The 14,708-nt window shown below is 26.4% G+C and overlaps 1 protein-coding gene across 1 annotated transcript; it reads right to left on the bottom strand.

Annotated features, from left to right (window-relative positions):
- Positions 1-1,456: 1,456 nt before the first annotated feature.
- Positions 1,457-3,689, bottom strand: LOC109788171 (putative receptor-like protein kinase At1g11050). The gene has a single exon (XM_020346836.3). The coding sequence runs from the start codon at positions 3,672-3,674 to the stop codon at positions 1,776-1,778; it is 1,899 nt and encodes a 632-aa protein (XP_020202425.1). The 5' UTR covers positions 3,675-3,689; the 3' UTR covers positions 1,457-1,775.
- Positions 3,690-14,708: the final 11,019 nt, after the last annotated feature.

Here is a 14,708-nt window from a genome sequence, read left to right as displayed (position 1 = left end):
CATTTCATTTAAAAACGATTAAAATGTTATGTTATGATAATTACTATAATTAATTTTAATTCAAAAAATACTTATATATTATAAGAAAATCAATCTTATTTATTAACGTATAAAAGTTATAGTAAAAGTAGTTGTATATTTAATGATTTATGCATGAGTATGTAAACGTTACAAATGTCTAATACCATTTATATGTATCTCTAAAAGTGTACAAAATCTACTAAGTAGTCTATATAAAAAATAATAATATTTCAAAGTTTCATAACATCTTAAATATATGTAATTTATGGTAGATAATATAACTTAGATCCATGTACTATAACTTTACAAGTATTTGTTTTTTCAAAATCAAACATCAAAACCTATGTTAAACTATAATGAAAGTTGCAGAAAAGTTTGATTAAGGACAAATATCACCTCATTTAATGTGATCAAAAATTAAAGTTTATGAAAAAGGTTTATTAAAACTAAACGTAAAATTCTTGGATTTCTAACAAATATATATAAATATTTCTAAAAAAAAATTATAACCAAGCAAATAAATTTTAGGTATTCTTAAAAATCATGATTTTTATGATTCATGATTTTTAGGAATTTTGATTATTAGACATAAATTTTTTTTTTTTTTCATTTCTTCTACTAAACGCGCCTTATAGTTTGATTGGAAAAGTTTTTTCATATTTGAAAATAGCAATTTCTGGACATCACCAAATTTAGGTATTATGATTCTTAAAAATAATTAAAATTGGTTAGGTTTCCATAAATTTTCTATAAAATGTTTGCATGTGTTTCCTTGTTTTTTTTTGAAACAACAAAGGATATTTTATTTATCTAATAGCACCAGAAGTGCAACAAAGCATGTGTTTCCTTGTATTTGTTATGTCTTTATTTCTTTCCTTTAATCATATGATATCGATCATATATAATCATAGATGCCCTTGTTCAATTCATCAAATAATGAATGCTGAGTAATCTAATGGCCCCAACTTTCATATCGAATTCAAGTTAAAGGTTCTGGAGTGTGCCCTGGCTAAGTGGAATAAACACTTGAATGATCCACATGTCTATCAATATTCAATAGTACACCTTAAAAAAAAAAAAAAACTTGTCTATCATTAACGTTAATGATTTAGAATCTGAATCTTAGCTGTACATAATTGATAAACTTGTGCCAGTTGACCTACTACATGATAAAATTAAAATATACAGTTGTTGAATTTGGCCAACCACAAGAATGGAGAATAAGAAAGCAAGTGGATGGTTGGGGCCAGAAAGTATAAAAAAACTTATGTGTCTAAAATGACCAAACACAAAAGCCTAATAAGGATAACAAAAATAAAAGGAGGGTCGAGAAGCAAGAAGAAAACCCAAGTTGTTGACTAGTTTTATAAAATAAAAGAGAGAGAGAGAGATGAAATTCTAGTATTTGAATGTAAAAGGTAAGAGGCTAGGTTCCTTGCATTCAAAGCATTGAAGTATATAGTCACTCAAAAAAAAAAAGTATTAAAGTATATTATGATCTCTATATGCCTTTTGTATGACGCTATACAAATGCAACAAATGAAACTTTATCACAACTATTTCTTCTGTAATCGTATGTGATAAAATTACAATGTATACAAAATGAAGAAGAATTCCATATATTTACGACACCTTCTCAAAGGTCAATTTCAACCTTCAAATGCCAAGTGGTGGCCGTGAATTTCTGACTCATACCTAAGTCTTATCCTAATACTATTGGCTGCGGCACAAAGAAACTAGTCTAGAGTTTCAATTTACATTGTGCTCATACTTGTGCTGATAGTGGTTGAATAAGATGAAAGAAAAGGCGTTGATCTTCCACTTCTTTGCAAACCATGCAAAAAAGAAGATTGAAAGGACTCATGACCAAGTGGTACTGGCCTATCAGGTAATTGGGGAATGTCAATGTCACCCTCTAACATCTTAAGTGCCTCAGCAATAGTAGGCCTTAACGTCACCATTGCATGAGCACAAAGTATCCCCACAAGAACAAACCTTTCCATGATCTTTTCTGGCCCTTCTTTTATTGACTCGTCAAAAATATCCTCAATGTTCCCTGATTTTGCAAGTGTCCATGCCCAATCCGTGATTAAAACCACTGATGAATTCATTGCATCAAGCACTTTTCTCCCACTCATGATCTCAAGAATCACAATGCCAAAACTGTACACATCACTCTTCTCTGTTAGTTGTCCATACAGAGCATACTCTGGTGCCAAATAACCGTATGTGCCAGCCACCCTTGTGGTGAGATGAGACTGGCCCTCATTGCCTTGCTTGGCCAACCCAAAATCTGACACTTTGGCCTTCATTTTGGAATCCAAAAGTATGTTGGTGGCCTTAATGTCACGGTGATAAATTGGGGGTTTGATTTCATAGTGCAAATAAGCAAGCCCCTTAGCCACATCAAGGATTATGTTCTTCCTTTGTGGCCACGTTAGCCTATTAGCCCCAGTGATGGACAATTGGTAACTGAGACTACCATTAGGCATGAAATCATAAACCAGAAACCTCCTTTTACCTTTCAAATTATCACTTGAAATGCAACAACCCCGAAGTGCAAGAAGATTCCTGTGCTTTATTTTGCTTATGATCTCCACCTCATAGCAGAAATCCTCATCCCCTTTAGTTTCCAAATCAAAAATCTCCTTAACTGCAACCACAGTGCCATCCGCAAGAGTCCCTTTGTACACAACACCATCACCGCCTTGGCCAACCATATTCTTCTGATTAAATTTGTTAGTGGCACGTTCAAGCTCCGATATGTGAAACCACTTTGCCCCAGTATTAGGCAAAACACTGTTCCTCACACCGTTTTCAACTGACCTATGATACCTACTCTCCTTCCTTCTCTTATCCCACTTCCTGTACATGACAAACAGCACAAAAGCAAGCACAATACCAACAACAGCACCCAACAACCCAAAGACAATTTTCAGCACTTTATTTGATGACCCTTTAACAGACAGTGGCATGCCTAGTATGCAACTAGCCGTGCCTAAATCTGTTGGACCACGCTCGTTAACAATAGCCGTAGCATACAAAACCGTGAAGTAAAAACAATTTGTGGCATTTGAGTCCATACCATTGAGCTGTGAAGTCACCTTGAGGCCAGCATCAGAACAAATGCTGCACCTAGTTTGATCACTTAGGTCCCCATTGCAAGAAGTGTCAACAGGGCTAATCAAACCCACTTTTTGCTTCCAATCTTCAAGTGTCACAATACCTGCACATACGGAAGAGTTGGTAACAAACTGTGATGGGTTAGGGAAACAAGAAGGGACCAAAGATGGGTCAATTCCCAAAGCTTCGAGTTTCTCCTGGAAATTTGACAAACAGGTGGAGGAAGTGTTTACATTGGGAAGTTGAAACAAGGATGTTTCTTTAAGGTGTTGGGCTAGCCCTATGCCTATAACACTAAGCAAAGCTTGGCAACAATGACCCTTATCAATTGGGTTTCTACATGTTGAAGTGTCCCATGGAAAGGTCTCAACATAGCTGAGATCCATGGGGCATGATGAGGATTCAGCACCATGCACGGTTATGAGGAAAAACATGATCATGGGGAGGGGAAGGAGCATTAGCATCACTTGCTTAGCCATTTGTGAGTTTTGGTGGAGACACACACAAACATTGCTCTTCAAACCAACCATTGGATTCTTATAACACATAACAGTTCAGATAAGTGTTAGTTTTACTAGTCAACCTTGGGTTGCGGTGGTCAAAATCACGTTTAGTAAAATTATAATACAAAGTTTGGATTAAAAAATACATCATTGATATTAACGAGCAAACGAGGTTTAGTTTTTTTTATTTATTATTTTTTATGCTGACCGTGGTCAAATCGTAACCACCATGTTTCTCTAACAGGTGTTTTTTAATTGTGGACAAGGACATTTGCATTTTCTCACGGCTTTCTTTGGTCCCAAGTCTAAATAAGCAAGCTTTATAAAACACCGCCGGTTTATGATTACGTATCATGGTTAAACAAATGATATACCTCAATCATTTTCTCAAAATTAAAATGATAACGAAATCATATTGTTTTAATTTTAAATATAATATAACAAACTATATTAAATAATATAATATAACATTAAAAATTAAACTTTATTTATAAATTTCTTAACTCGTGACAATACCCAATTTTGTACTCTCTTTTACTTTATTTTTTATTTCATTTATTTTAAAATAAATATCAATTATGTTTTCTTAAATTATATGTTTGAGGAATTGTCATGAATTTATTCGCTTTTTTTTTTTTTTGCAAAATTATTTTGTTAAAGAAGATTTATGTTTGATTCTCCTTGTCTCTCTTCGTTAGTCCATTTACGTATGGGGCTATCTCAGCCCAAAGTGTTTCCTTGATGTGGGTCATCTCCAAGTTCACTTATTTATTTATTTAGTACCTTTTTATATTTTGGGCCATTTAAGCCCATTCTGGAAGGGAATAAAAAATAAAAATAGTTAAAATATTGAGTAGTAAATATACGAGAATGTTGTGGAGAAGAAGAAATGTCACCATTCTGAGTCATGATTTATGGTGACTAGAGGAGGTGAAAAAGAAAGATGAACAAAGCCTGGTTGCACAATTATTATTGATAAAAGAGGGTGCAATAGTCTAAGCAAGGGGAAAATGCATTGAATGTTGATGGCTTAAAGTTAGCTTGTGCAAGATTAAAGTATACTATTACTCAGTCTTAATATATATTCTTATTAACTTTTTGTTAGATCATATATTCTCTTTGATAAGTATGAAATTGATCGATCAATTTCTTAAAGAATGATCAAATAATGTCAAATTAGAGGTCTCTTCTAATTATATACTTTTCTTTTTCTTTGTTTCCCATACATACAAATCACATGCTTAATTAAAAGACCTGGGTCCCTTCCATACCATGATTTTACTTTAAATGTTATAAATATTTTATATACCTTATCTATTATATCTACGTCTTATTTACCATAATTAATAAGAGATAGTTAAGTAATAATTGAATTCCCTCGTCAAAAAAGTGATGATATTAAATAATTAAAATTTGAAAATTCTTTCTAATAATTCTAGCTAGGTGAATGCACTTGTTAAGAAATGTCATGTTAGAGCAATCCTTTTCTGATAATAGGCGAATGTACTTTTTTAATTAGTAGTAAATATTTTATTCTATAAAAACAACCAATATCATTTTCTAACTGCAATACATGGATCAAAGAATAAATATTCAGTTACATTATTGAATATAACTCCCATATATATATATATATATATATATATATATATATATATATATATATATATATATATATATATATATATATATTTTTTTTTTTTTTTTAATTTGTCAATTTCATCACAAGTCTCCTGGTATAATACCTAACCATTTTTTTTTAAATGTGATGTTTTAGTGAAAAAAAAATTATTTTGATTGTTATTTTATAATATCAATGAAATATATATATATATATATATATATATATATATATATATTATCCTTTTACGTTTATTGTGGAGGGGAAAAATAGTATAAATAAGAGAGAATATCGATAATATGAAGAAAAAGGAAATATATTAAGAAGTTTCATAATAATTTCACCGAAAATATTAATTATATTTCGTAATTTTTATCCGAAATTAAAAAAAAAATGGCATGAAGGAAGTTTTATTTAGTTAACATTAAATTTGTCTTTTTCTTAAATTACTGCTAATATTGATGGGACTTACTTTTTTCTTTTTGAAATATTTTTACTTATTTTAATTCTTTTAATTTCTCTAATTAGTAACATATTTATTGATTTAATTTTAATGAATATGCATGTGAAGAAATAAAGTAAGATTCCAAAATACTTTGCATAAAAAACAAAATTAGACTCTCAATATATAAATGAATGTATATATGAGTAAAGAGAAACAAATTGTAGTATTTTTTTTAAATAATAAATTTATTTTATTGTTAATTAAATTAAAATAAATCTTATTATTGACCACAATCAAGTAAGGAAAATATGAATAACTGAATTTCTTTCATAAGAGATGCATAATTTGGATATATCTAATGTGTTTGGTGCCAACTTATTCGTAATTATGTTCATATATAATTATTTATTTATTTTTTTTAACTCTTCCAAATACTATTTAAAAGTGCCTCCAAATTAATATAGACGTATACAGGGTGCCTAAATGGCTAAACATTATACGTTAATTTTTGAAAATACCTATTCAATGCTATGAGAATGAAAGAAACAGAATGAATAAATAAATAAATAAATAAATAATGAGCGCATACTGGAGGAGCAACCATCCAAAAGCTCCAATTTTTAAGGAGCACAAAATAAAATTATCTAATTTATATAATATAAAAATAAGTGTACATAATTAAATTATATAAAAAGTTATTAATGAAAATAAATAAATTATAAAGAATTAATTAATTGATAGGTGATATTTTTAATTCTCAACGAAAATCCAGAATTTTGAAAAATAATTTATCAATAATTTTAGAAAAATAATAATTTGGTGAGGTTAAATATAAAGAGAAAAAAATGATATATTATTGATTTATTTCATTATATTTCTCTCGACATGAACTTTTATGAATGTTAATATAAAATTATAAATAAAGGTTATCTTAAATTTTATTTTTGTTTCTTTGTCTCTAATTTCTCTTATTACATCTCTATTTTTTTTTCCCATATTCTATTAAAACTTTAAAATCAAACTGTGAACTTTCACTTGTTAATTGTTGCATAGTAATAACTGCAAATTTTGGATGCGAGTGCTCGAAAAATTATAACAAGTTCGGGGCGAAGCTTTCATTTGGTCATTTTAGAGAGGTAGAAAAATGCACTGCATGAATTACGTATACATTGTAGAGAAGGACGAGTTAGGTATACTATATAAGGCACAGAATTAGCAGTGTTCATATATAAGCTAATATTTACTACTAAGAGGTTAGGAAATTTGGTTAGTTTATAATTTATATTTTAATAAATTCAAAGAGGAGGAATCATTTTACTCCATAAGTAAATTTATCTAAACTTACTTCATTCAATAATTTATGTTTTACATTAAATTTTAATAATCTAACCGTTCAATTTAAAGTTCTTGATGCATAGATCAAATCTGCAAAATTTTAGAAAAATTTGAAAATCATTTGATACTTCATTTTATTAATTCAAATTGACGGATAATCATAAAATCATTTTATACATTGATTCGAATTAATGAAATGAAGTATCAAATGATTTTCAAATTTTCTAAAAATTTGCAATTTGATCTATATATTAAAAACTTTAAATTGAATGGTTGGATCATTGAAATTTGATGTAGAACATGAGTTATTGAACGGAGTAAGTCTATGTAGACTTCCTCCTGGAGTAAAAGGATCCCTCCACAAATTCAAATCTATTTATATATAAAAGCATGAGTTACACTCTATTACGTTGATATGTCATTATAAAATTAATTTTACATGTTGTTATGTCAGCATATTTGTCTATATGGCAGTGTTTTAAAAATCAGATCGGACTGGTTAGTTGGATCAGTTGAATCGGGAACCAGTGGTCTAGTCGGTTCGAATCTTGAGTTAAATTAATAATATATTTGACCTGTTTCAAACTAGAGTGAACCGGTCAGCTTTTCGGTTCAACCAATGAACCGGTGGGTCAAACCAGTTCAATAAAAAAAATTAAATATTTTTTTATTATGTATTTCTTTATACAAAATAAAAATAAATATAATTTTAAATAAGATGAATATTGAAATTTAAGATGAGATATGAATTTATTGAAATTTATAAGTGTAAAATATATTTAACATGAATATTTTTTTTAAAAAAATAATAAAAATCAGGTCATGCAATTCAATTAGTGACCCACCAGTTCAATCTTTAACACTAACGCAATACCCTAGCCGGTTTAATGACTAGTCCGATTGTTAAAACCAGTGTTTTAAAACCCGGATCGACCCGGCCGGTCGGACCGGTTGGACCGGGAACCGGTGGTCCAGCCGGTCCAAATCTGAAGTTAGATCGGTTATGCAGTCGACCCGTTTCAAACCGGATTGAACCGGTTAATTTTCCGGTTCAACCGGTGAACCGGTGGGTCAAACTTGTTCAACCACTTTTTTTTTTTATAATTTTTTTAAGGGACCATAAATCACAAAAATAATAATGAAAATTGAATCTCTTAATGAAAAAGCAATGAGTCTTATTAAATATAACAATGACTACTTGTTCTAATATATTTGTTTGCAATATATACAACTTAAATAACTTTTATAGTATATTATTAATTTTAAATTATATATTTAATAATGCAATATCTATGTAAATACTACATATATTATTTTCTGATATTAATTGCAAGCATATTATATATGTATATATTATTTATATTTTTAATTTGTATTAATATACTGTTTAACATGTAATTTTTTTATGTATTTTTTTACAAAATAAAAATAAAAATAATTTTAAATAAAATAGAAAATTTGAAATTTAAAATAAGATATGAATTTATTAAAATTTATAAGTATAAAATATATTTAATATGAATAATTTTTAATAAAAATAAAAAAAAATCGAGTCATGCGGTTCAACTAGTGACCCACCGGTTCAACCTTTGACCCACTGACCCAGTACCTTAACCGGTTCGATGACCGGTCCAGTTTTTAAAACTATGGTTAAAACTATGCTATATGGCAAATTCTCTAAACTTTTATCTTCTGTCATATTTTTCCTTTATTTTTTATATATTACATTTTTCCGCAATTTATTTAATTTAACTTTCATTTCTCTATTGTCTAATTTTTATTTTATCATAAAAAATGTACTACTATTTTTGTATCTTCCTTTTTTTTCTCCTCTCATTTCTCTGCTGTCTAATTTTTATTTCAACATGGTACTACTTTTTTTTCTCTTCCTTTTTTTTAAAAAATAATCTGTCATCCTCTTTATTTATTTCATTTAACATGACAGTCTTTAGCAAAAATGAAACATACTAATTTTTTCTTCTCTCATTTTTGTTAAATTTTCAGTTACAAACAAATTAATTTTAATTGTAAATAAAAATGAATTAATATTAATTATAGATTAAAATATTTCATCATTAATTTAATATTTAAGAAATTTAATTTGACTAAATTTTTCATTTCAAAAAAATAATAAATATTATAGTAATTAATATTGATCGATATTAATATTAATTATAAATCATTATTAAAAAAATTATTTTTGCAAAAACTTAATAATTATTATTAATTGACATTTATGCTCATTAATAAAAATAATAATAAACTTTTTATTAATATTAATTTTAAACAACAATAAATTTTTTTATAGAAAACCTATAATTAGATTGTATAAGAGTTACATATTTAAAAATAATGAATATATGTATATTCTTTATTATCAATTTATTAATTTGATAAAATATTGAAATAGACTATTTTATAATTTAGTTATAAAAGATATTTATCTGAATATATTACCTTTAGTTATGAATTTTTTTAAAAGATTATTTATTTGAATAATTTGAATCTAAAAAAAATAAAGGATGAAATATTATATAAATATAAATATCAAAGATATTTATAATAATATTTTTTATTTACAAAGAAAAATAAATTTATTTGTTGTAAAAAAATCAATAACAAACTTATATTACATTATAAAAAAAAATTATATATAAAATTTATATATTAATTAACAAAATAATATATATATATATATATATATAATTTATTCTTTTTGCAAAAATCAATAACAAACTTATATTACATTATTAAAAAAAATTATATATAAAATATATATATTAACTAACAAAATAATATTTTTTAATTTAAATATACTTATTTCATATTTTTATATTCTAAAATAATAGTTATTATATTACAAAATTTTAATTTACATATATTAAAATATTATATAAAAAATAAGAAATATCAATAAGCCACGCAACACGCGTGTCTATGTCTAATTATAACTAACTAGGAATTATGTAGCAAAATAATTACTTTGATCAATCCTCGTATTTTTTTAATATTTTTTTCATAAAAAAAACTTGTTAATTATTAAAAACTTCTTTAATACGTCATTATTATCAAGTTTTCTTCACGATATATATAATAATTTCTAAAAATAATTAATAATCTCATATGAATATATAATTGCTTACTATTTTTTTTTAGTGCATGTGCATTAAGTTGTCTATTTTTATACACTTGAGTTTCATAATTAAGATGGTAGATAATATTTAAATAATTATGATACATTACTTTTCAGTTCGTCCAAGAAAAAACAAAACTAAAGGCTTGAATAATAATGCAATAAGTGATATGCTTTTAAAAGTAGAAAAGAAAAAGAAAATGTGAGATATATGAAATGAATGTTTATACTGTTATGATATAAATCCATTAATAATTTTTTATTATCAACATCCAATGATCAGCACGATAAACGAGGACCACTTTATATATATATTATTTTTGCGATGTAAAACGTGTCTCTTACTTAGTATAATAACTTTGCCATGTTGTCATTATCAACATATGTGCTTCGTTGTTAAGAAACTCTGAGTTGATAAATATGTCTCAGACAATGATATACCAATTTTGTCGACAGAGTTAATTCAATGAGATAACATGAACAGTTAGTTCCCGACAAATAAAACCAAAAACAGTTACTGGAAAACAAAAACTTCTATAAAGTTTAATTTAATATACTCACTATCATCGTTTAACATATTTAAAATAGATTGTAATCATGTTCGACAACTTTTTGTTTTTATAATAATATTTTTTACAATTAAAATAACTTTTGATATGTTAATCATCATAAAATAAATTATATATACGATCACATAAAAAAAATATCATTATATATATATATATAAATCTATTTAACATTTACTTTACATACAATTTTAATATTAATTTTAAATAAAATTTAACTATATACACATTTTAACATTATATATATTATATAGGATAAAAAAATTATTAACAAATATTATATTATTATAAAATATATATCATTATATAATAATTTTTTTAAAGCATGTATATATACATTTCTTACGTTTTGTATATTTCCTTTAATATATATATTTTTAAATATCAAGGTAGGCAATACATCAGGGAAGATAAAGTAATTAAGAAAAAAAAATTCATAAGAATAAATTATACTCTTTAATATTAAAAATTACAATTTATTTCTTCAACAAATTCTAATATATGATACTTTATACATTTATTAAATTATTTGTCAACTTTCATTAAAAAAAATATTATTAAAATATTCTTTATATGATATCTCCCAAAATGAAAATATTACATTATTATCTCTTATTGTGTTACTTTCACCCTTAATAAATACAAATATTATAATAATAATAAGAAAAAAATTTATCTCTTGATTTATATATTTAATTATTATTTTTAAAATAAACATTTTAATTATTTAAATATTTTAAATTTATCAAAATAAAAATAATATGTAACATAATAAAATCAAACACATATAATAGTATTTAATGTACTATTTTTATAAATATTTGAAAAATATATATTTTATTATGTTGTATTAATTATATATTAAATTATGGTGGTATATAAGTTTTAAGATATTATTTAATTGATGTTATTAATAAAATATTTTAAAAAATATCTTAAAAAACCTGATACTTTTTTGATAAAATATTATTTTATATTTAATAAATATAATGCTATAATATACATATGAAACATACAATTTTTATGAATATATTTATATTATAATTTATTACTAAATAAAATATAATTATTACAAAATTTAATATATATATATATATATATATATATTAACATGTATATATAAAAGTGTTCATATATAATTTTTTTTATAAATTTTGTTTTATTTATTATTATAATATATTACTTTAAATTTAATTATATATTTATAATTTTTTATCAAGTGAATAAATGATAATAAACTAAGACTATTTTAACATATGTTTTAACAAAAATATATTTTAAAATCTTATAATGAATATTTGTTTTAAGATGTTAAGATAAATATTTTAAATTATATATTTTAATATAATGGAAAAATGATAACACAATACTTATATCTATAAGGGATAAATATATAGTTTATTCTATATTTTAGTAAATAAAGAAGAAATAATGTAATATTTATATCTATGACAAGAAAATTAAAGAATGAAATTTACTTTAATAATATTTGTTGAAGATTGAAGAATCTACATCTGGAAGATGTTCCCTAGAAGTTTTAGTTTTGATGTTTTGTTCATGTTGCTTTTTATTTTAAGCCTATGTCAAAAGGATAATGTATTGATTGTTTAAAAGATTAGGCTTGTATGTGTTTGTTTGTTATGTGTTAAAAATTAGTAATTAACATGAAGGTGAAAATATCATAATACTCATTTTTCTTATTTCATTCATTGTTGAGAACATGAAGTATTAATTTACTGAGTGTTTGAGACTTTAAATGAAAACTTGAAAACATCAGAAATTTTCTGAGTTAAGGAATAGATTACCTGAACTGGTAATAGATTACCTGACTCATGTTGAAAAACTGATTGATACTGGAATAATCGATTACCATGTGTGGTAATAGATTACCAAACTGATTCTGATGATTTCAAGAGGAAAAAGGATCGTGTTAATCGATTACCTCTTTAAAGTAATCGATTACCTCTGTTCCAAATGTGAGTTTTGTGTTATTTTGGCATCGTGTTAATCGATTACCATGTTAGGTAATAGATTAAAACAGGAGCTGAAACAATTAGTTCAGTTATTCTAACTCGTGGTAATAGATTACCATCACAGGTAATAGATTATCTCCGTTATGAATATAACTGAAATAACTGTTTCCTTGCACATGAAAATTGTCTTTAAATAAGATTAAAACTGAAGTTTTTTTGACAAGAAAAAAGAAGAGAAAAAAGAGAATTTTCACACACGGAAAGAAGTTTTTTTTGAATACACATTACTGCAAAAGAGAAAAAGATTTTCTGAAAAAGAAAGAAAGATCATATCTGCTGAAAATCAACTTTTGGAAAAAGAAGTGTGCAAGATCAATTCAAGAAGATGAAGTTCATATAGAAAATTCATTCTAAACTGGTTTACGTTGTTGAAGATCATATCTACACGAACAGGTGTACTCGTTTCTGATCTTTTATTGTTTGGATGGTTTTAACTCTTGAGATTAGAGAATCTCTGGAAGAGTTGTGTAAAGAGAAATCTTGAGATAGGTTTTTCTCAAGTAGGATATTGTGGGATCAATATTCTTGGGTTATATGTTTCTTGTGGAGTCAAGAAATGGTTTGTTAATCTTGTGGGTGTCAAGATTTGCTTGTTAAATTCATTGATTGGATATTGCTTGTGCAGGGTGCTTGTAAAGAATATCAATAGTGGATTTGACTGGATTTAGAGGTGTATCTAAATCTGAAACTGGATGTAGGCCTTTGGATGGCTGAACCAGTATATATCTTGGTGCATGATTTTCTTAACCCTTACACTCTTTACATTCTGTATAAGTTTCTTGATTAATGTTGATGAAGAAAAACATTATCTGCAGAAACTGAACTTTAAAGATTCTTGGTAATTGATAAATTCAATCTTTACATATCTTGTTATTCAAATCTTGTTGGATAAGCTGTGCATTTATAACTCTGAATTACCTTTTATGTTTAAAGGTTTGTTTTAAATCAAGATTTGTTTGGTAAAGATTTAGAAAGCAAAGAAGAAAAGGAAAAATAACATAGAATCTATTCAACCCCCCCTTCTAGATTCTAACCGTAGGGACCAACAATTGGTACCAGAGCTGTATCTTGTAAAACATTCAAGACTAGATCTTTAGAAAGGTTAGATGGCTGGTAATCAATTACCGTTTGCTGAAGGTGCTTCTATAAACAGACCCCCATTGTTTTGTGGAGATAACTATCCCTTTTGGAAAGTTAGAATGAAAATTTTCATGGAATCTGTTCATAGAAATATTTGGCAGGCTGTAATCACAGATTACAAAATACCCACTAAGATAGAGGGAGGAAAAGAAATTGAGAAACCATATGATAGCTGGGATCAAAGTGAAATTAGAAGAGCAGAGAATGATGCAAAAGCTTTAAATATCATACATTCTGCACTAAATTCTGATGAATTTTTTAGAATTTCAGCTTGTTCTACAGCAAAGGAAGCTTGGGATTTAATCCAAGTAACACATGAAGGAACTCCAGAAGTGAGAAGAGCTAGAAAGAACACACTCATTCAGGAATATGAAACCTTCAGAATGAATCAAGGTGAAACTGTCATGGATATGCAAAAGAGGTTCATTCACATAATAAATCACCTAAAAGGATTAGGGAAAGACTTCGTGGAAGAAGAAGTAAATGTCAAAATCCTGAAGTCACTAAACAGAAGATGGCAACCAACTGTCACAGCAATTACAGAGTCAAAGAACTTAGCTCAGATGACAAGTGCTGAGTTATTTGGAAAGCTAAGAGAATATGAGATGGATCTGTCAAGGATTGCTGATGAAGAACAAAAAGATAAAAAGGCAAAAGGTCTGGCCTTAAAGGTAAAAGAATCCTCAAGTGATGAAGAGGATAGCAGCAATGAAAGTTCTGAACAAGAAGAATTAAATCTAATGGTGAAGAATTTCAGAAAATTCATGAGAAGGAAGAACAACAATAAG

The sequence above is a fragment of the Cajanus cajan genome, chromosome 9, assembly GCF_000230855.2.
Source record: "Cajanus cajan strain Asha chromosome 9, NIPB_CcT2T_4, whole genome shotgun sequence".
Classification (NCBI taxonomy): domain Eukaryota; kingdom Viridiplantae; phylum Streptophyta; class Magnoliopsida; order Fabales; family Fabaceae; genus Cajanus; species Cajanus cajan.
Note: the sequence above shows the minus strand (reverse complement) of the source record. Positions and strands in the feature narration are given on the sequence as shown.

Excerpts from the sequence above, each read along its gene's own strand:
- LOC109788171 (XM_020346836.3), bottom strand. The coding sequence starts at position 3,674 with ATGGTTGGTTTGAAGAGCAATGTTTGTGTGTGTCTCCACCAAAACTCA.